General features: G+C 40.3%; 1 protein-coding gene across 6 annotated transcripts in view; it reads right to left on the bottom strand.

Annotated features, from left to right (window-relative positions):
• The window catches only part of cdk14 (cyclin dependent kinase 14), a 247147-nt gene that overhangs the window by 176176 nt on the left and 49722 nt on the right, over positions 1-21249 (bottom strand). Inside the window, exon 1 of one of the 6 annotated variants that reach the window (XM_082551040.1) lies at positions 14796-15304. The exons of 2 other annotated variants lie outside the window; for them this stretch is intronic. In XM_082551040.1, coding sequence (XP_082407166.1) covers positions 14796-14879 — 84 coding nt within the window. In that variant the 5' untranslated portion in view covers positions 14880-15304. Of the gene's footprint in view, positions 1-430; positions 548-14504; positions 14774-14795; positions 15305-21249 lie in introns of those variants that run through there. 3 more of the 6 variants (XM_082551043.1, XM_082551041.1, XM_082551042.1) reach the window with 3 other exon arrangements.

Genomic DNA, 21249 nt, shown 5'->3' with positions numbered 1-21249 from the left:
CACTGGCACAGACACTCAATGTCTTCTCGCTACTTCCCTTCTACCCTCAGAGTCCCTCATCACATCCTCCCCACTGACACAAACTGATACTCAGGTGGACTACTTTCAGGCTGTCATGCATGCCAGTATGACAGCCTATCATTACTCCGGTCCTGAACAAAAAGCCTAGTACGCACACTATGCTCGCACATAAATCAAATCCATTCCCCCTAAATGCACATATGCTGACGCCCTTGCACATCTGTACATTGTACAGTGTTACGTGTGTATGTGTGGTGTGTCTGGGGAATACTATTCATGCTCATTTACACACACGCGAACAGAAGGGATGCAGCTGAGGCAAGGGAAGAAAGGAGGAGGTGGAGGCGGGGTGGGGGTGATGACAAGGGATGCAGGACAAAACAAGCGCCAATCTCAGCCTTGCTCTTACCTTCCAGGAGGAAACAGCTCACCTGGATGCCTCTGAAGAGCAGACAGAACGCACTCAGGCCAACCTCTCCTCCTGCAAACCAGCTCAAAACATCGCCCTCCCTCCCTCCTTCTCTCTCTCGCTCTCTTTCACTCTCTCTCGCTCTCTCTCTCCCTTCCCTCTATTCCGCTTGGTTTGCAAGCTGGAAATGATGAGATTGTACTATAAGCAGAGGGGGGAGTGAAATTAGACACAGTTCAGGGTATTAGGAGGCTACGTTGTTTCTGGCCGAGCGCCCTGGGAGACTGCAGGCTCTGTGGCTCATAGGTGACAGGGAGGTGATGATGGAGGAGGTGGTCGAGTGGAGGCGTTTGTTACAAATGGATGCAACACAGAAGAGAAAGAGGCTGACAGCGAGGACATCCTGGAATCCTTGAGGACCCCTGCTCTGCTCTGAGATGGTACAGCCCAGAGGAGTATGAGGAAGCAAACAGTATCTAAAGCAGCAGCAGCAGCAGCTACGCTAGCCAGTTGAAACTACCGTGATTCAGCCACAACGTGTGTGTGTGTGTGTGTGTGTGTGTGTGTGTGTGTGTGAGAGAGAGAGAGAGAGAGAGAGAGAGAGAATCTGAGCTGAGCCAGGTAAAACGAAGATGAGCTGTGTTGATTACAGGGCTACAGCCCCTTAGGTGAAACCAGAGGCTGAGGTCCTTTGTCAGCCCAAAGCATTCACCATAACTGGAAGACGTGAGATGAGTAGTGTAAGAATACACCTGACACCTTCCCTAAATATAATCTAGACCTCATTCTGGAAAAATGCCACATTGTCTAGCTGTAAAAAAAGACTTTTCCCTTCAGATATGCTCTGATATGGTCCCTCTAATACTAAACACCTTAACAGCTCAGGAATATAAACAGTGCACAGATGCATGTTATGGATGATTCCACTGAGATGAATTGATGTTCAGTTTCTATGTCGTCAAACAGAACCACGAGGGGAAAACCTTTGCTGAAACCAAGCATTCAAAGCTTTTGGCTTCAGGGATCAGCTGTACTGAGTCCGACCTCATTATTTGAAACTTTGACCATAAAACAGTGCGTGTCATGATGGAGCGGTAGTAATGGTAGCACCATCGACTCATAGCAAGAAGGTCGTGGGTTCAAATTCCCTAATCTAAATTCAGTGTAAATGGTTGTCTGTCTCTCTGTGTTGCCCTGTGATAGGTTGGTGGCCTGTCCAGGTTGTACCTTGCCTCCTGTCCTACGCCAACTGGGATAGGTTCCTGGTTTCTGTTAGAATATCACAAAGCCTGACTGGGCTAAGAATCAGGAACTATTTCATCGTTTTCAAAAGCTACAGCCTTCTGTTGTCATTAGCAATTTTACGTATTTAAAAGAGCATCAAAAAAGAAATAAGTCCTAGTAATCTGTCCACTCACTTCCACTAGTTACACATTGCACGTAGTCTATATCATCCTTTGCAATAAATGACAACATTAACCAAGCTCTCTTGCAAAGATGATAAATAGAGGAATACATTCTCTGGTGTCTCTTTCTTAATAGTTTATACCCACTGTGTGTAAACCTAGGCCAACATGTATCGGCTCTTCTTTCTGAGCTGTAGCTATACAGCAACAATGAGAGCAGTGAACTATTAACCTGGAGCACCTTGGGTGTTATGAAGGGCTGTCACGCATAATGCTCTAAAGTACGGGGTTCAGGGTATCAGATCAGGACATATAAATGAAGAGCCTTCATGTCAAACCGAATGAGTCTACAAGCTGGGTCAGATTAGCACTAAAACTGGGAATTAAAGAGCAGAGAGCCACACCTCGGATTGCTCTGTGCGGACTTTGTCTAACAGCGCTGCGTGCCACTTTTGCAATTGATGCTGCTCATAGTCAATTCACCAGTTCCTAAACGGCATCAAAGGTGTTTCAAAGAACACCTGACAGTTCAGGATATTTCATTCTTATCCCACTGGTGCAGGTCTGACTACCACTTCAATGAACAGGCCGTCCTTTTTACAGATTCACTGAGTTTGCTTATATAATACCTGCTGCGCTGCGCAGATAAACAACCTATAGATATGGATACAGGTTTACGCAACAAATGTGACTGTTCTCTAATAAAGGCTTTGTAAATAATAATGTGTCACATGACCATAAAATAATGACTATATAATCTGATCACGCCGCTCAAATTGCATTTATCCAGTCGTACTAACCCATGTAGAATATTGATCAAGGCTCCTGATTAATACGCTGCTGTGCACGTGTCTGATGTTCATCCTTTACTTTGTTATAAATATACTTTATCTCAGCTTGTGCTTCCTGTGCTTCTAAGCAGTGCTTGTGAGTCCAGGAGGAATGGGTTTTGATATTTCATAGATGGGGTTGAGACTAGAGCTGGTTTGGTTTTTGACTGTAGGTACTAAGGACCTGCCATAGGACAGGCGCCATTTTGATTTGGGGCATGAAACAGGTAGACAAGGATAGAATGTTTACTAATTACTACCCAGTATTACTAGCAAAATCATAGTAGGCTGAATCTGTGGGCTTAGGGGTGATTGACTGTAAGCTATAGGAGTGTGTGGTAGCCACTCCTATAGCTCTTGTTAATAAACCCTCTACAGTTCTTGTTTCTTACTTGTTACTTCAACCTGTCCCCTGTAAGCCACTTTGCAACCCTCCCCCCACCAACTTCTTCTTTTAATGCTTTCTGATATGCATTATCTCAGTCAGCAGCCTCTTTGTTGTCAGTGTTACCTACTACGTATGGTGCAGGGGTCCTGTGCTGCTCCCTACATACCTTTTGTGTAAGGCATAGAAGCTGAATTAGCATTTTTGACTGATTGTTTGTTATGTAGAAGTTCTGAAATGTTCATCTAAGGATTTCTTTGGCCAAACTGTGAAATTTGTGCACCTCCTAACAGTAGGATCGATAAAACTATGAACCAGCAAAAGGGTGTCGGGGCAAATGTGGGAGAAGCCTGATCTGATCCTCCAGCTTACAGACGTTAAGGATCTATCTAATGATTGCTAACATGATGTAATCACAGACCGTGGGAGGTCTTTTGGAGTCCAGGGCTCAGGAATGTTGGAGCACAAAACTGGCATTGCATCATATTTGTGTTGTTAATGTTTCAGCTCAATAGTGTATCATCATCATGAAAGTTAGAATCCAATAAATAAGTGAAGTGTGTCTGATGCGCTCATGACCCAAAGCCAGCGGTACAGTGGTGCAGTAACGCTGCAGATGATCGTCAAGTGGATTATGTTGCTTCAGTTTTGTTGTCTGACAATGTCATTTCTCTGAGCAACCACTAGATGAAGACAGATGAATGTATGACTGTACGTGAATGTAACATTACCACAGCAATGAGTACACAACTGAAACAACTTACTGATCAGTTGAAAAAGGAGTGCTTATAGGAGTAGCAAAGGAGCAACGTGAGCTCAGAGTGCTTTTGAAGTGGACCCTCATAGCATCTTTCCTAAATTCATGAGTGCCATCAGTGCCTACAGAGGAGACGCTGCCTCCCAAATCATGACATTCTCCATCACAAATACACATCATCAAACAGCACAGCTTTTCTTTGTTAGGACTCTGGCTCAGACTCACCACCACCCCTTTCCCCTACCTCCCCATGTTTTCTCTTTCTCTCCGTCATGGATGACCTTGACTGACAGGCTTGTTGCTACAGGAACCACACCACCATCTATTGTGTCGTAGTGTGGCAGGAAAGTGTGAAATCCACAATAAGATGGCTCAGATTGGATTGAAAATGGAGTCAATTTCAAACCTGCAGCAGACGGCAATCACTTAAAACCAGAAAAATGAAGGTTATTTGCATTTTAACAGGATTTAACCCCCCAAAAATAGCCTCACTAACACACACACACACACACACACACACACACACACACACACACACACACACACACACACGTGTGTACAGATTCAGGCTAAATGCATAACAGGGAGGTACAGCACAGAGCTGGGGTGAAAAGCCCGTAGGTCATTCATTATTCAGTGGTGCACAGAAAACGGTCTCCTGACTCTGGTCCGAAGCAGATAAAAACGCACTCACACAAACTGTGTGGATGGTCGAGTTCACTGTTAAGCATTTTTGTAATAGTTATTTAAAGTCCACCTGAAGGAGGGAGGGTCTGTATTTGATGAAGTCTCTGTGGAAGAGTTCATGTGCAATGTTCCCTCTAAGCTGCGCACTGCTGGCACGTCTCTGCGCACAGAAAATCTGCGCTGCGCACAAAAGAAAATCTCACCTGAACTGAAATTAAAATTAAAACTTTAACAATTATGTTTTGCAGTGTTAGTCAGTGAGTGACTGGCTGCTCCCGTATGGGATCAGAACGATGCCACCTTATCCCAAAGTCCAGCCAATGATGCGATTCACATTCGTATATACGCAGCTAACCAACGTGGTTGACAGGCTCTGACAGCGTCCTCATGTGTCGACACCGGTGTTTAGCTAGCAAAGCGGCTGATGTGGAGTGAAGCCACGTTAATGACAACGTGTACAACCATTGGAGATGTGAGCAGGACAGACGGAACAACTGACGGAAAAAGTGTGGACTTTATAGCAGTTTTTAAATTGTGTTGATCGGCCACGTAAAAGCAGAGTTATGATAAAAATATCTGCAATGTTTGGTTTTCTTCCTAAATACTGTCGTTGTTTATATTTACTGCAGGAAGAAACGGTAAAAACTGCGTTTTACAAGGAAAACGCTCGAAAGTCTGTGAGCAAAAACAGAACCAAAAACCCCAGCCTTTCCTACTGGTGGAAAAATGTACCATGTGGACCAATCAAAAAATGATATGGCAACATGGCATTTAGTTGTTGAGATACAGGAGGAAGTTTTAGGAGTGACGCCGTGTTTTGAGATGTGAGAGATTTGCGACGTTTAGCACAAATCTTGTGTAGTTAGTGTGTAGTGTAGTCAATAGTTTTGTTGTGTGTGTCAGAACAATGAGGCGACTGCTGAATGTTACAGGTGTTACAGCAGTGATACATCTCCTGTTGTCAGGCCTGCAGGTATCAGGCTGTTGTTCTCCTTTATCTCATAGTGGACAGAAATTATTTTTTGGAGTGGCACAAATAATTTGTGTGGCTTCAGATTTGATGCAGAACAGCTGATTGTTCTGTAAATAGTAGTGATGTGTCGTTCGCGAACGAAATGGCTCTTAGAGCCGGATCTTTGAAGTGAACGACGCGAGCCGGCTACTTATCGCGAGCCGTGTTTTTTTTTTTCTTTCTTTCTCTCACCCTCTCTCTCGCACTTTTTTCCGCTTCACTCCGCATGCGAGCCTTGTGCTTTGCGCTTGGAAGAGGGGGGAGGGGCGGTAAAAACTCCAAAACACGTACAAAACACAACAGAAGTGCTCCAGGATGCTACGCCCAGCCTTGAGCTTTTGTTACCTAGAGGCTACACAAGCCAGCAAGTACCAACGACCTGATTTGGTGTGTGGTAGTAACAGGTAAATGAACTTTTTTTAAAAAAATTATTTGAATATATATATGAGTGCTTGTGTAGAAATACACAAACCATACACATATGCTTTCAAGTGTGTAATTTAAGTGATCTAGGTAGCTCTGTTTTGAAGTTCAGTTAAAGCAAGAAATGTGTTTTGGAGTTTGTACATGCTTTGGAGTTTCTATGCGTTTTGTCTCTAGGGGCCACTGTATATATTTATATATAAACATATATAAATAAAACCACTTTTTTTTTTTTACATTAGTAATTCCTTTTGTGCATAATTTTATATTATTGTTAATAATAAATTAATTAAAGCAACAAAACAACCTGAAGAGCCGGTTCGGAGCCAAAAGAGTCGGTTCTTTTTAGTGAGCCGAGCCGAAAGAGCCGGATCTCTAAAAAGAGCCGGAAATCCCATCACTAGTAAATAGTTTGAAATGTTTATTTAAAAAAACGCCTTGGCTGCAAAAAACTTTGTTGTTTGCATAACTCAGTTACTTTTTTGAAGAAGTAACTATACAATAATTGCCCAACATTGGTCATTATATACTGTATTTTGCAGACAGAGAGTTACAGGACTCTCTCCCAGACCACAGACTCACACTCATAATACAAGTCACAGCTTTATAAAAAATTTTGTTTTCAAAATTGGAGTTGAAGTTATTTTTCCTTCCAATAGTGTTAACATACTGCACAGGTCATGAACAAGATTTATTTTACATTTTCATTGTAAGTGGGCTAAAGCAGTTAATTAAAAGTCGTCTAACATAAATGTAAATGCTGTAATTTGATTATTTTAATAAACATGTAACTTGGATGGATTAGATGCCGGCGTGACCACAGTGCACACGTCTGCTGTTGCTCACAGTGGTCCAAGGGGCCACTCAGGGAGTTTGAGTGTTCACTCAAATACATGAAAAATTAGAGGGAACACTGGTCATGTGGTCACCAAAAATTAGCACTGACTGATGATGAAATCTACATCACTTAGACCCAAGTGGTGCCCAGCTAACATGCGAACACAGAAACTATAACGTGTCTGTACGACTATCAGGGGTTAAGAGGTGAACGCTTGCAGACAATGAAAAGCCCACCTGATGAGCAGAGAATATGAGTCGAAGCGACATTAAGAGGCTACAGCATCGATATGATATTCAGATTAGAGATTAGTAACTGAAAGCACGAGAGACCCTCCTGACGCAGTTCAACAACCTGAGCACGTTCAACGATAACGATATGTATCGCGATATAACTTTTTCTCGATAGAAAAATTTAACTATCGCGATAGACCTCGCCGCTCTTGTCCTCTTAAAAAAAAAAAAAAAAAAAAGAACAGCCAATCCAAATTACGTAGCGAAGAGCCGAACCAATCACAGCCGCAGCGTCACGTCACGTGACTTGTTACGTACAGCACAAGTGCCAAGCCGCACATGTGTATTTGTTTGGGAAGCAGCCAGCCGCCGTGCCGCCCGGGTAACGGAGGAAATGAGTGTGCCGACTAGAAAAATCAACCGAGCGTGACCGAAGAGAAAACAGATGATGGTTCCAATGCCGGAGAGATTGTCGAACGGAAGAGCCAGAGAAGTTCCATAGTGTGAAGGTATTTCTGCTATTTCAGGTCTGACAAAAAAACAGAGTAGCGTGCACTGTAAATTGTGCCGAAAGCAAGTCTGGAAATACAATAAACTGGTGCATGCGCTACGTCCACACGTACCCGGGTATTTTTGAAAACGCAGATTTTTCTATGCGTTTGCACCTTTCGTCCACACGTAAACGGCGTTTTTGGTCACTGAAAACGAAGATTTTTGAAAACTCCGGCCAGGGTGGATATTTTTGAAAACTCCGTTTTTGCATTTACGTGTGGACTAGAAAAACGGAGAAAACGCAGCGTCAAAGGTGTGCGCATTTTTTGACGTCACACTGTGCGCCACGTTATTGTTTCGGTGAAATGAATTTCTACAATACTGTTACTGTTAATTCTACTCTCTGCAGTGTTTAAATGCTTACATATACACACAGTTACTGTCCCTCCACACATACGACTCGGTTCATCTTCTATGCCCCAGCTTTGTTTACTTTTTCCCACCGAGGCTTCTAGACTTCTGATTGGCCAACATTTCTGCACGGTTAGGAATCTAGCGCCACCTGTTGCTTTGGCATGTTCATAGCAGCGTTTTCCTTCATTTCTGCCTTTACGTGTGGACGGGATTATTTTTTAAAACGAAAACGGAAAATCTCTGTTTTCAAAAATACCCGTGTACGTGTGGACGTAGCCTCAGTCTCTGACTGGAAGCGCTAATTCGTCATTCGGCTTTTGTCAGACTAAAGTAACTGTTAAAACTGTTTGAAAAGCTAAGCTATACAACAAGGAGAGGTTGAGAATTTCCTTTTAGTTCTCAGTTTATTTGATATTGACAAAAGTTAGTCAGTTTTGTCTGTTCTTCTGTAAAACAAACTAAGATTTATTTTTAGAATTAATATTTTGTTTCTAAGTGGAATTGACAATTTAGTCTGTTTCGTTTGTTCTATTTTGAAACTTAAACGCTTTAGCGGCTGCCTTTTGTGTAGTTTGCAATATTTAGTATTAGTATTTAGTATTTATTTATTTATTGTCATTGTCAAGAACAATGAAATTGCGTTTGGGGCTTCCATACAACCCAAAAAAAAGAAGAAAATAATAAATACCCCTTAAAACCCAAGTGTACATATTTAACCCAGTGTGACTCCAATGCCTTTATTTATCTGAAAAAGTCTCATGTTCCTTAAGTACATCTACCCTGTTGAACTTATTATGGGAAATAAATATTTAAATAAAAACAAGCTGCTGATTATTTCACATTTTACTTGTGAGCAACGGCACATTTAAATCTTACAAATATAGTTATTTGGCTGATATCGTGATAGATATCGTTATCGCCTGAAATGAAAAAAACATATCGTGATATGAAAAAATCTTATATCGCCCAGCTCTATCAAAAAGGGAACATTTTTTTTCATCAGAACATCATGACAGTGTGACTACCTGACAGAAATGAATCCACAAATTTGCACAAATTTGGCCTTTTAAAAGCATGTGGTCGTCAAGTTTTGATCAGCTGTAAAACAGCCTGTTTCAGTTTAAACGTTGTTTTCAGTAAATTGCATGTTCAAATAAATGTTTTGTCTCACTCTCATTTCTTCTTTTTGCATTTTGAAGCTCGACTTGGAACCTTGTTAAGATCCAAACATGCAAAATATGATTTGTTTGCCATTTTTCAAGTGGTTTTAAACTTTTGATCGGGGCTCTATGAAACAGTTTTAAGTCAAGAAATCATTTTCAATCTTTTCCTCACAGTGGGGACATTCAACAGATTCACCGAAGTATACATGTTTCAGATCACATGCAAGGAAAGAAATCTGAAGTGAAAACCTGTCAAAAGAAAACATATATTTGTATAGAGGAACCTAAAGGAACCTAAATCTGCATACATTATATGGTCAAAATTACATTATAACAATTGTGCATGGTTTATTTGGTCCAATAAGTTTCTTATTATTGCATTGTTATAGTTATGTAATTATTTATTTACCCATTTGTTTGTATCTAGTTTTCAGCAACTTTATATTTTAGTTTCTACTGAAACTGCCAAAGAGGGGAGCAATTTTAGCTCGTGGTATTTTAGAAATCCACGTAACTCTGTTAAAATACAACAAACATTGCCTCACGTTTCATGACTGATCCTAAAATGAGTTTATTCATCATATAGTGAATTCTGGTGTGGGGAGGCAGATGTGGACGAGATGATAAACTGTCTTTGTTCTGTTTTTACAATAATGTTTGCTCATAAAGTTTGAGGAATGCTTTATTTTCAAAAAAGACTTTTTTCTGTCATTTGGTAATGATTCAACTACAGGACATCAGATGTGAACAAAACATCAGTTTCTTCATACGTGACAACTATGTGAGAAGAAACAGGTGTACGCGACAACAGTGTGCCATGTTTTGGTCGTTGCCCACACGTTGTTGTTGCTAACATTTCTCCACATTTTTCTCCGTCTCTGAGCTGCTATCAGAGTCTACAACAGCAGAAATTCTCACTTGATGTTTCTGATAATACAACAGATGGAAAAATGTCCTGCAACACATCATTCAGCTGGAACATCAAACCAAACTTCTTATGGTCCATCCAGAAGCGTATTAATCCTCCTGGATGGACTATAAGAATGATGAAAACCCCAAGAGCCAAAATAGAAATGAAAACGAATCATATGATATACTGTATACAAATAAAAAACATTTCAGTTCAGTTCAAGTTTATTAATATCGAGTGAGAGAAACAAGGAGCCTCAAGGAGTTTTATATTGTAACATAAAGATTGGAATTCAATTCTGCATTTAACAAGAAGCCAATGAAGAGAAGTCGATATGAGAGGAACACGCTCGCTCTTTCTTTCTTGTTCCTTTCAGAAGTCTCACTGCAGATTTCTGCATAAACTGAAGACATTTTAGGGCGCTTTTAAAATGACCCGATAATACTGAATTATAATAGTCCAGTCTAGCTTTCCAGCATCACATGATTTCAGAGTGGCACATTTCTTTCCACCAATTTGATATCAGGCTATCACAGTTCATCAGCAGCTTTATCAATGAGGCAAGTGGCTCACAGAGAGCCAGTTAACAGTTTATAGGGTATAAACCATACCCGATCTCACCACTCAACTGTTCTGTCATTAAGGCGGGACCAGCACAGTGGGGGACCAGTATTGATTTATCCATCAAAAACTCATTTCAGTAGTATTTGGTCCTCTGCTTGGCAGCCCAGATGTGAGACTGTTGTTCTGAACTGAATTCCTGCTATGATTCTTCAGTCTTCAATGACCCGAGGGAGTTTACACAATCAGGTTCAAGTGGATGCCTGTTTGAAATCTGATATTGTAACACTTGCTGTAACAGAGACGAGAGATAAACTAATGCACACTGTTTTGAATTGAATTAATGTATTTCTTTATTCATCCAGTCAGACAGGCTACTTGCAGAAATACATTTGTTTTAGCATTTTACCCTCTTTTTAAAAGTTCTGGTTTAATGTACCCGCATACCTGATTCCAAACATTTGTAATCATTCAACGTCATCAAGATTTATTTGGCATCCGTGCATGAATTTAAAAGACTGAAAACTATAGACAGGCGCTCGGATTTAAATGAATCTATGTGTATGTGTATTTGTATTTGCTTTGTAAGACCAACTGCAAGCAGGAATGTTCATAGATTAACAGCTGTAGTGATACTGAATGAAATTTTCTGTTGATCCAAATTTTAAAAGTGTTATGAGATAAAATGGGCTAGCTTCTTGCTGACATTAGCTAACATACGCTCACTAACCAACACATATAAAATGTTAGATCGACAATGCACCAGCTAACCTACCATCTTTAGCTAACAATAATATTAAATTCTATAGTAGCACTTTTGTCCTTATGGGGAGTTTTTGTTGGAGTCTCATGCAGAATATGTTTCTAGATTAAAGCGTTTAGTACATGAAAAACGTTGCATGTGGCACATTGAGCATGTGTGTGTTAGTTAACATTAGCCAGATGGGAGAGATCAGGTTCAGATTTCATTCCCCAAACCAAATGATTTCTCCATCTGTTCATGACTGACGAAATAAATGTCATAACATTATTACCACACTATTACCGCTTCAGCTCCTGACATACTTTGATTGGTCGCTTTGTAGCTGTGGGTTGCAGTCATATGATGAGAAAATGTGAGGTCCTAGAGTTCTTTTTTGTTGCTGAGGCTTCAAATCAGCCATAAATAGATTCAAAAGTTCTCTCAAATCTGAGTTTTGGCCTGAAGGAAAAGCTCCCAAAACTGTTTGCAGCTCCTTCTTTGTTTCGCAACGGTTCACTTTTTCTTTGATTTTCCTTTAAAACCTACACCACACCACAGCATACAAATTACAAACAGTGGCAGAACTAAGAGGTACCATGTCTGCACAGAGTATTTTGACTCTGTGTGACAAGTTTACAGATTCTTTCTTCTGGTCACAAACCCTTTATGAGCCTTTTAATAAGATTCACTCGGCTGTGACCTCAAATTACGATGTCTTCAACTTGCAAATGAATTTTCAAAAATGATTGGACCCTCTCAAATTCACCTGTGGTTTCACCGCTACAGGCATAAGCTTTTTTTTAAACTTACAAGCTGTTCTGAAAAAAACTAAACGTGGAATTGAAGGGTTATTTATTTTTTTTGTATTGTACAAAAGTCTTCAGAAATCTCTTGTTCTTTTATGTTTTTATAGGAAAATGGAAATGGGTGCAATAATATATTATATTATTATACAGTTCTAAAGAGTCTGAAGGTTAGTAAGTGGCATAACCAACTTTATTCTTCCATGCCACCTGAACTCTTTCTTTCTGTTATTTCTTTAATTAATCTACAGGAAGCATACTTCTTGAAGGACATTTTTAAGCTGCTTTTTGTTCTATTCTGACACGATGATCCATCTTCAACAGTGTTAATTCCATCATTGATGGTGTTTTATTCTATGTTTATCTATCCAGGTATGCTTTTGCAGCACTGATTATGTATTTGGGATCATGCTGAAAAATAAAGCTGTTTTCAATTAGATGCTTTCCAGATGGTATTACATGATGGATCAAAATCTGATGTCTCTGGTTCTGCATTTATAATTCCATCAGTTTTAACAAGATTCCCAGCATCACTAGTTGAAATGCATGAAAGAGCCTACAGTGTCTTTCACAGATTGCTGTAGCGGTCACTTTTCCATATTGACAATAATTTAAACCAAAACTTAAAATTTGGATTTATCGCTCTTTAAGACATACTGTTACTTTCAGTCTAGCTCTAAACTTCAGCCTTTTTTTTTTCTTGTTTGCCTTTATTAATAATGGCTTCTTCACAGCCTGCCTTTCCCTGAGACTGGTGAAGATGCATCTCTCAGGTCTGTGATGTACATAACTTTCAGATCTGCCAGTTTTTCTTTCGTTCTCCGTTTATCCATTTTTCAAAGGCACAATGCACACGATGCTAAGATTCAGTATGCTGCTGATAGCTCTTTGGAAATCCCCTTGTTGGTCCAAAAATAGATTTTTTTCCCCCTATGAAACTGTCTTATCTTTAATATTTATAGTAACTTCAACTACAGAAATGGGAATAAAATGTCTTTTTCCAACTGGCAGCTAGTAACAAAGTATCTAAAGATACGATTTAAAATTGGTTCTTATCTAAGCTGCCAGTTCTGTTTGTTATCTACGTCATCTCTTCAGTTGGTTGCCTTTTTCATGCTTGAGGTTAGTTTTAATGTAAATGACTTAGCAAACAATCACACAAAAATGATTTGTTTGAAAATGGTCATGTACAAGGACTGAAAAGAACTGAATAAACAGCCAATGTCCAAAGGAAAAGTTTGAATGCCTACAGAGAACTACTGCTCGAGACCATCCAATCCAACGTTACTTATAGAGCACTTTAAAAACAACAACAACAAAGTACTTTCCAGTAAAAATCAGTGATAATAGTTAAGAAACCATGCATTAGACAGACAAATAAAAATAAAATAAATAAATAAAACTGAATAAATAGTAAAACATGAAAAGATAGACAATAAAATATACAAGAAATTAACAAAATAAAGAAGATTAAAAGAGATCAAAAAACTGACTAGAAGCTAACTCTGGTGCTAATCCTAAAATGCCTCAGAAAAAAGGTGTTTTTAAAAGAGATTTAAAAATCTCGATTGTTGGGGCCATCCTAATATGGAGGGGCAACTTATTCCAAACTCCAACAAAATCTGGCTCGTTGTAAGCTAAAGAAACGAGGGGTGGCTCAAAACTTTTCAACAGTACTGAATATAACCACAACCATCTAAGTGACTGATCTGACTGCTTCCTTCTTTTTATTCTGTTATATTATTTATTCTATATGATCTTGACACAAATCATTTTGGAGCTCTTGCTTAAGAGTACAGTTCATAGATTTTTGCTAGTGTTAGCCAACACAGGCACGTCTAATGATTACCTGATTAACTTTAGGTCACTGAAAAAACAAGTTTGTACTTTAATTTTGGTGAGTAGAGTTCTACTGTTTAATTATTCCACCACTTAAAACTAACTAGCAGTTATCTATGTTGTGCACTGTACTGTTTATGGATGCAGCTTGCTAACCATGCCTGCTAGCATCTTGTAGCTGAGTACTACACTGTCTCACCTGAATATAAAGACTTCCAGCACCAGAAATTCCAGCATGGAAGTAACCATTCGGTGACATGACAGAAGCTATGTCCTCCCTTTAGTTACTAAATGTTGTCATGCCATCTTTTCTAGCTGAAGCAATGAACATCCAAATATGGAAAGCAGAATAAAACTAGCTCATAGGGTCAGGTTAGCATGTGTTGCTATCACATTATCTGCGCGTTAGGTCATTTTAGGTCAAATCAAAATGTGAAACAAACGTAATATAAAAATACCTATCAGGAAGACTAAATCGGGAGGACCGACAGTTACAATAGCAAACTCTTCTACCAACTTTGTGTTTAGTCAACAAGGTCAGCAGAGACACGAGCTGCCAGAGGACCCAGATTTTATTACCTGAACTGGAAAAGTCGGCAGTGAGATCAGAGCGGCAGGGTGCGCCTCAGGTGGCTATTAAAATGAGTCCAGTGTGTTCACACTCAGAGCCCAATCACGCCTCATGCTGCCTACATGCGATAATTGGGTCTACACCCTGCATGGGCACAGACACACTAAGCTGTGAAGTGCATTTTGTTCGATTTTTTGAATCTTTTGAGATTTTTGAGAGTTTGCAAGAGAAGATACATTTTTCCTGACCTTGAACGCCCCTTTGTTAAAAAAGCTCAAAACCAATAGAGCAGCACCTACCTGGTGGAGAAAAGCACCAATCAATTGACAAGGACAAAAGCGAATAACGCCGCCGAAGCACCATATCCACTTAACGCCGGCCATGACGGAGAAGTGAATGACCTAGAGAGGATGATGCGCCCAGCTGCTGTTTGCAGCACTCCAGCTGTTTATATGAGTTTCTGTGTCAGTGTCTGTGTGTGTGCATGTGTGGTTGTGCATGTGGACAAATGCTCAGTGATATTCACACCCCTGCCTGGCCTAAATTCCCCTTGAACTTAGCGCATCTATGCACAACCCTTCCCTCCCACTGACTGTATTAGGATTTAGGATCCCGCTGATGCCTCTGGCTTCTCTCCAGAAGGAGAAGAGCCTCAGCGTCGCCCCTCCATCACTCTGTCATTGTTATTCTGTAGTGCTGTTCTCATTGCCCACCACCTCTGGGCCCTGCAGATCAATAGAGGAGCAGACCAAATCACTAACACACTGCGAATGAGAAATGAAACTGCTTATTGAAAAACATTTTGTCTCACAGGCCCAGCCATGCAATTAATTTAGGACTAATTCATAAAACAATAGGTCGTCCTGAGGGGGAGAGCCTCCAGACTATTACTTCTTCATAGCAGTGGTCAAACAGCTCACAAGTCTGCTGTTTGCTCACTGGGAGGGATAAACCGTGGCTTTGTGCTGCTGACGAACATCAGAATGCAAATCAGCAGGATGATACAACGGGAGCGCATGAAGCAGGCGGGGCTGCTGCAGAATTTAAAGAAGCGCTGTAATCCCTATTCATCACAAAGCACACTGCTCTGGGCCCTCAGATTAGCGCTCACGGTTTACTGTAGTGAACCTGCACACAGTGCTAAAGTCTGAGAGCGTGGGCTTCGGTAGAAGTTTGACTTCTAAAGCTGGATTGACCTTGGCCTGAATGCTAACTCCACACAGTCAAGCAGCCTTTGAGAGTTGAGTAAAATGGAGATACTTGAAAGCAGGGGAACTGATGCCAACAAAGCCAAACGCTGGTTTTAGAGAGTTGTCTCACAGCCTTGATTGTGACTAAAGGCACCACTGTAAGGAATACTGAAGAAGCAGTATAGGCTGTTGGAGATGAGCTAAAAGTGGCAAGACTAAGGTTTATGTTGGCCAGCAGATGGCAATGAGTCTCCTACAGGTTGTTCCTTCAAAGGCAGTGGATTCATCAGTGCATTAGAAGTTTAAGACTGAACTGAGGCCATGCTGCCGACTAGTCTTCTACTAATCTGTCAGTGACCTCCAAACAGCATTCCAGCAGCCTCTTAACAAAAGTCAACACATAGACTAGAAACCAAATGCAAAGATGGACAAAGAGTCAGAGTCAACAGAAACCCCCCAGCTAATGCCCCCCAACCTCTCCAAACAAAACATCCAGAAGGGCTTGATTATAGCATCTTGAATATAGTATGGCATAATTCCTTGTGCATAGCCATACTATCTCAGTCGGCCTTGGAAGATAACCAGGGTAGTATTTGGGTGGGAGACCACCTGAGAATACCAGGTGGCTGTAGCATTGCTTCTGTTGTGTTTATTGTAGTGTGAATATGAGAATAGAAAAATAATTTGTGTTGGTGATTGAGATAGGATGTATAAAATGTTCAAGTAGAAAAGCAAATATATCTATTTCCTGGTGTTTCCAGTGTGCCATTCGTATTTGTGAATGTCCACCAAGGTTTATGTCTCAGCTCATTTCAGCATTTCCCCAGTGAAAATAAACTAGGCCAATAAAATTCATACATTTTTGTTTATTTTTAACTTCCTCTATCTGCTCATCTCAGTTTGTCTTTGTGGATCATGTGACTCTGGGGTGGAGCCGAGGAAGCCCAGCGATTATAATGCATTCCATCTAAACTCACAACTTACAAGTTTGAAGTCAGAATTTTCAACTGGAACTCCCCCTCAATTTGGGGAAAGTCAGTGCAACCCCACTAACTCCAACTTACAACAATCCAAGAGGGCAACATTGCACATAAACATTAGTAAAACTTGTAACTAGAACTGCCACTCTTGTGTACTGATGACTCACTAAATAAGCCACACACAGAGACGGACCAGGCTCCGAATGCAAATGTGTTGCATCAGTATTTTAAGCACATACAAAAGTGCTGTGCTGCTAGTAGTACATGATGCTTCTACTGTGCTAAAGAGCAAAAGGAATCCTCGCTCATCCAACTTCAAATGAACACGGCATTAGTAAACACATTTTATCAGTTTGTTAAAGAGATCCATCTGCTGGTTAGAGTATCTATTTTACTATGGGGGCGTGTCTTTGTAGATCATGTGACTCTGGGGTGGTGTTGAGGACACCTATCCAGCTGCGCTAATTTGCACAGGCTCTTTCCTCAATCATCCAAGCAGACACAACAGATCTGCTCACTTTTCTGCTTTTGTCTTTTGTAAATAAAACACTTAGTATACTTGTGTGGGCTCCTTTTGTTGTAAGCTGGAACAAAACAGGGGTTCATCCTTAGTTTGCTATCATTAAGCTGCTGGCACATTTGGGAGAAGCTCCACACGGTTGCCACAGAGCCTGTAAGTTGAGTTTTGGCTCATTAGGTAAAGATAAATATTAGTGGTGAGACTGCACGCTGAGCTTGATGTGAGCTATTTAGCCTGACGTTGTTTTTCAGGGATTATCTTTCCCTACAGGTATGAGTAACACAGTATACTTGGGGCTAGTTGTTGTTTTATTTGTTTTGTGTAGATTCAAAAAAAAAACAAATAAACAACATTTAAAAATGTGAATAGTTGTGGATGTATTTATTTCTTAAATTTTAGTTGACAAAGTTTGGAAATCAATGTTTCAGTTAAGCCTGACGATGCCTTACGCATAAAAGAATGATTTCTCCTATCTTTAATCTAACATGGATAGTTCTTATAGTGAGAAAATGAATACTTCATAATACTGATCTTAATCTGATCCTAATTAAGTTTAGTGCTGTATCCAATCTGAAAAACTAATCAAAATGTTTCAACACTGGGTAAGGACAAGTAATTGATTTATACTTCCAATGGTACAGAGGACCCGTGATCAGGAGCTAAACTGGGCCAGAATGCTACAGAAGTCTGGCATCTTCAACACATGACTAATTAAATCTGATTGGCAGATTCGGCTAATATACAAAAAATGAGCAAATTAAGATTTTTATATGCTGCAACACAAAGACATGCTCAGTAATAAGAAAATGACATCCCACAAACAGAGACGGGCAGTAACGAGTCCGATTCCTTTTTTCAAGTAAAAAGTAATGTAAGGAACTGCGATTGCAAAAAAGTAATTAGATTACTGTTACTTTCCTGTAAGCACGCTGTGTTGCTGCGTTACTAAACCGTGATTTTGTCTGTGAGAGCGTCTCATGACAGCGACGTCCGAGTGTGTGACGTCCACGGTAACAGACGTGTGCACATCAACAATGGATAATATGGAGTGATGGAGCCAGTACGACCATGCAGTCCTCCCACTGACATGACCGCTGTGGGCAAACCTCCACCCGCCCCACTCCTGCTAAACAGGTGACAACAGATTTAAGAGCTGCTGAATCTTTGATTTTATTTATTTTCTGCTGTGTTTTACTTGCATCTATTTGAAAGAGTGAGTGTAAAGACACAACGTTATTTTAGCTTATATGCTGGAATATGCAGAAAATCAGAGACTGTTGCACATAATGTAATTTGTGCCTAATGCAATGTGCATAAAGTTAAAAGATTAAAACTAATAGCGACTAGCGACTCTCTCATAGATGGACAAAGATGTAAAGAGAAACATGGAGAGGAAGATCAGTTTTCAGAGGTATGGACTTTTTTAGTCATTTTTAATAAAATGGAAATTTAGATCTTATAAAACACTAATTCATTTTGGAGGTTTCTGTTTTTCTACTGAACATTGGATATACGAGAGATGTGTTGTTAATGTTATTCAAAGGTCACATGAAACTCATCACATCAGGCAGTCTAGCACAGCTTGGGGCAGTGCAGGGTGCTCTGGTCAGGCTGCAGTAAAGTTTACAAGAATATATTATGTTGAACTGATGCAGAGAAGGTGTGCTGTTCATGGTCAATGGGTGATTACATTAACTCACCAGATATTACCTGTTATATTAGCTTTATACTGCCTTCAGGTCAGAAATGAGTCATACAAGGAATTTAACATCTGGTTATATTTTGGTGAATTCAGTAGGCTAAAATCACAATGAGCAGCAGATGTCAGAGCAGCAACGTGAGAAAAGCTCTACTGGAGCTCACAATTATTATGTGACTTATTTTCTCTACACTGTACCATTACACTCAATCTTAGGGCTCCCCCAGATGCCAAATCCCACTTTGACCCCCGCTGACAACATGCCTGCACAGCAACAGAGCCATCAGACCACCTCACTGGAAGCATCAGGGTTACAGATTTTTCCTTTCATTGTCTTACATCCGTATATCTAATAGTTACAGTGTTACAAGCACTAAGTATTCCTGACAGTAGTTACAGTACGAGGGCAGCAGCAGACGTTCTCAGAAAGAGTCCTAATAACAACAGCATGACAGTATGTAGGACATATACAGAGATCTATTCAGTGTAAGTCTCTTCTTGTATTCCACTGAGCATTTCTGTTCTCAATATTTAGGAGGGAGTACGGGTGAATACATCACAGATGACATCACTCACAGCATCGCACCCTCAAACAGCTCAGAAAGACCTCTCGTGACCTGATAGTGGAAAAATGTGCTAGCACTCCGAGAGTCGCATAACTTTAAGACCAGAAAAAGTTCATAAAAGCAAGAGCAGGGACTCAACAGTAGAATCAAATGGCCTCAAATGGCCCCGCCCCTCCCTGAGCCTGGTTCTGCTGGAGGTTTCTTCCTGTGCAAAAGGAGGTTTTCCTTCCTGCTGTGCTTGCTCAGAGGGGGTTGTCTAATTGTTGGGGGTTTTGTTGGGGTTGTTGGGGTTTTCTCTGTATTATTGTTGGGTCTTTATCTTACAATATAAAGCACCTTGAGTGACTGATGTTTTGATTTAGTGCTGTATAAATAAAACTGAATTGTCCAGCGTCAGAAATCCAGTGTTTGCCGTGCATATAGACGTTGAAGTCCATGTTTGCTTTCATTCTGTCAAATTGTTTCCTTATAAGAAGGTGCGATAAATAGAAAGACAGCAGTATATGGCTTTTCCACAGCAGAAGGCAGATAGTTTTAGGAAAATCTTTCAAATTACCACTGAAAATGAACTACTTCATTAGATGTACTGCATCGCTGTAAGACTATTCATTTCTCCATCCAGAAAGAGAAATAAAAAATAGTGTGAATTAAGATTTCATTGGCTGGGGCTAGTGCACATTTCTGTACTGCACTGCATCTCAAACAGTTTTCCATTTGAGAGGGAAGAAGCCTTTGGTAGCAGTAAACTGTTGAATGACAAAGTGCTTTATCTGGCGCTAGATAAGGGAAGGTTGCAGCCTCCTGCAGATAGCAACGCAGCCACTGAGGATGAAAGACATCCTTTGTTGGCAGCTCAGATTCAGCAAGGGAGCCTGTCAACAAAGCAGCCTTTGCTAGCTTTCTGCATCAGGAAGAAAAAAAAAGATTGTCATATGGCCACCTCAGTCATCAGTGGTCTCATTGTGCTGAGGTATGTGTGCAGAAGCTGATTTCATCGAGCGTATTTAACAGTCAGAATATGTGTAATGACAGAGTAGGTTCATCCATTGCTGTGTGCCTCAAACAGATACTTCTGTGAAAGTATCATGAAGACATGAGGCCATACTCAAGATGTTTATTAGCCTGTATAGCTGCCTGTGGAAAGGAACTGGAGAAATATGTACACTGACTTTCACATAAATCTAATTTCCCTTCTAACCTAACAAAGGTTAGTGATTGCATCACTGTTAATATAAAAAGGAAGGACAAAAAGACAATTTTACCAGAAATGACAACTCTGAAACTACAAACCTCTGACGGTTTCCAGCTTTATGCAGGCTAACATGTGCTATCACACCCGTCTCAGTCATGTTCGTGTCCAGCACGACCGATGGGGCAACAAAGAACTCCTCTATAAGGAGACTCCTTCCCCTCACTTTAATTTATGTTTAAATGGTAAAGGGACACGAGAGCTCAGATTTAGGTGTGCCAGATGCAGAACAGATGTCGGTCTAACCCACCATACTAACCCTAACTTAAACAAATCAACCAAATCTGGTAGGCAGTTAATAACTTAGCGGTCAAGAAAATGGAAAGTCTGTTTCAAAGACTTTGAGTTATTTCTGTATTTGTACTGTATTCATATTTATGTAAACCATTATTATTGATACTGATATTATAACCTTGGGAATACAGTACCAGTCTGATACAGGCTTCTATTAACAACACACTAGTCAGCACACATGTGGGCACCAGTTGCATTCGTCAGTTTTGTTCGTCTGTCATTATCTCACAGCATGTTTGCTCTGAATCTATCCTA

Source organism: Aulonocara stuartgranti, assembly GCF_965226115.1.
Source record: "Aulonocara stuartgranti genome assembly, chromosome: 11".
NCBI lineage: Eukaryota > Metazoa > Chordata > Actinopteri > Cichliformes > Cichlidae > Aulonocara > Aulonocara stuartgranti.
Note: the sequence above shows the minus strand (reverse complement) of the source record. Positions and strands in the feature narration are given on the sequence as shown.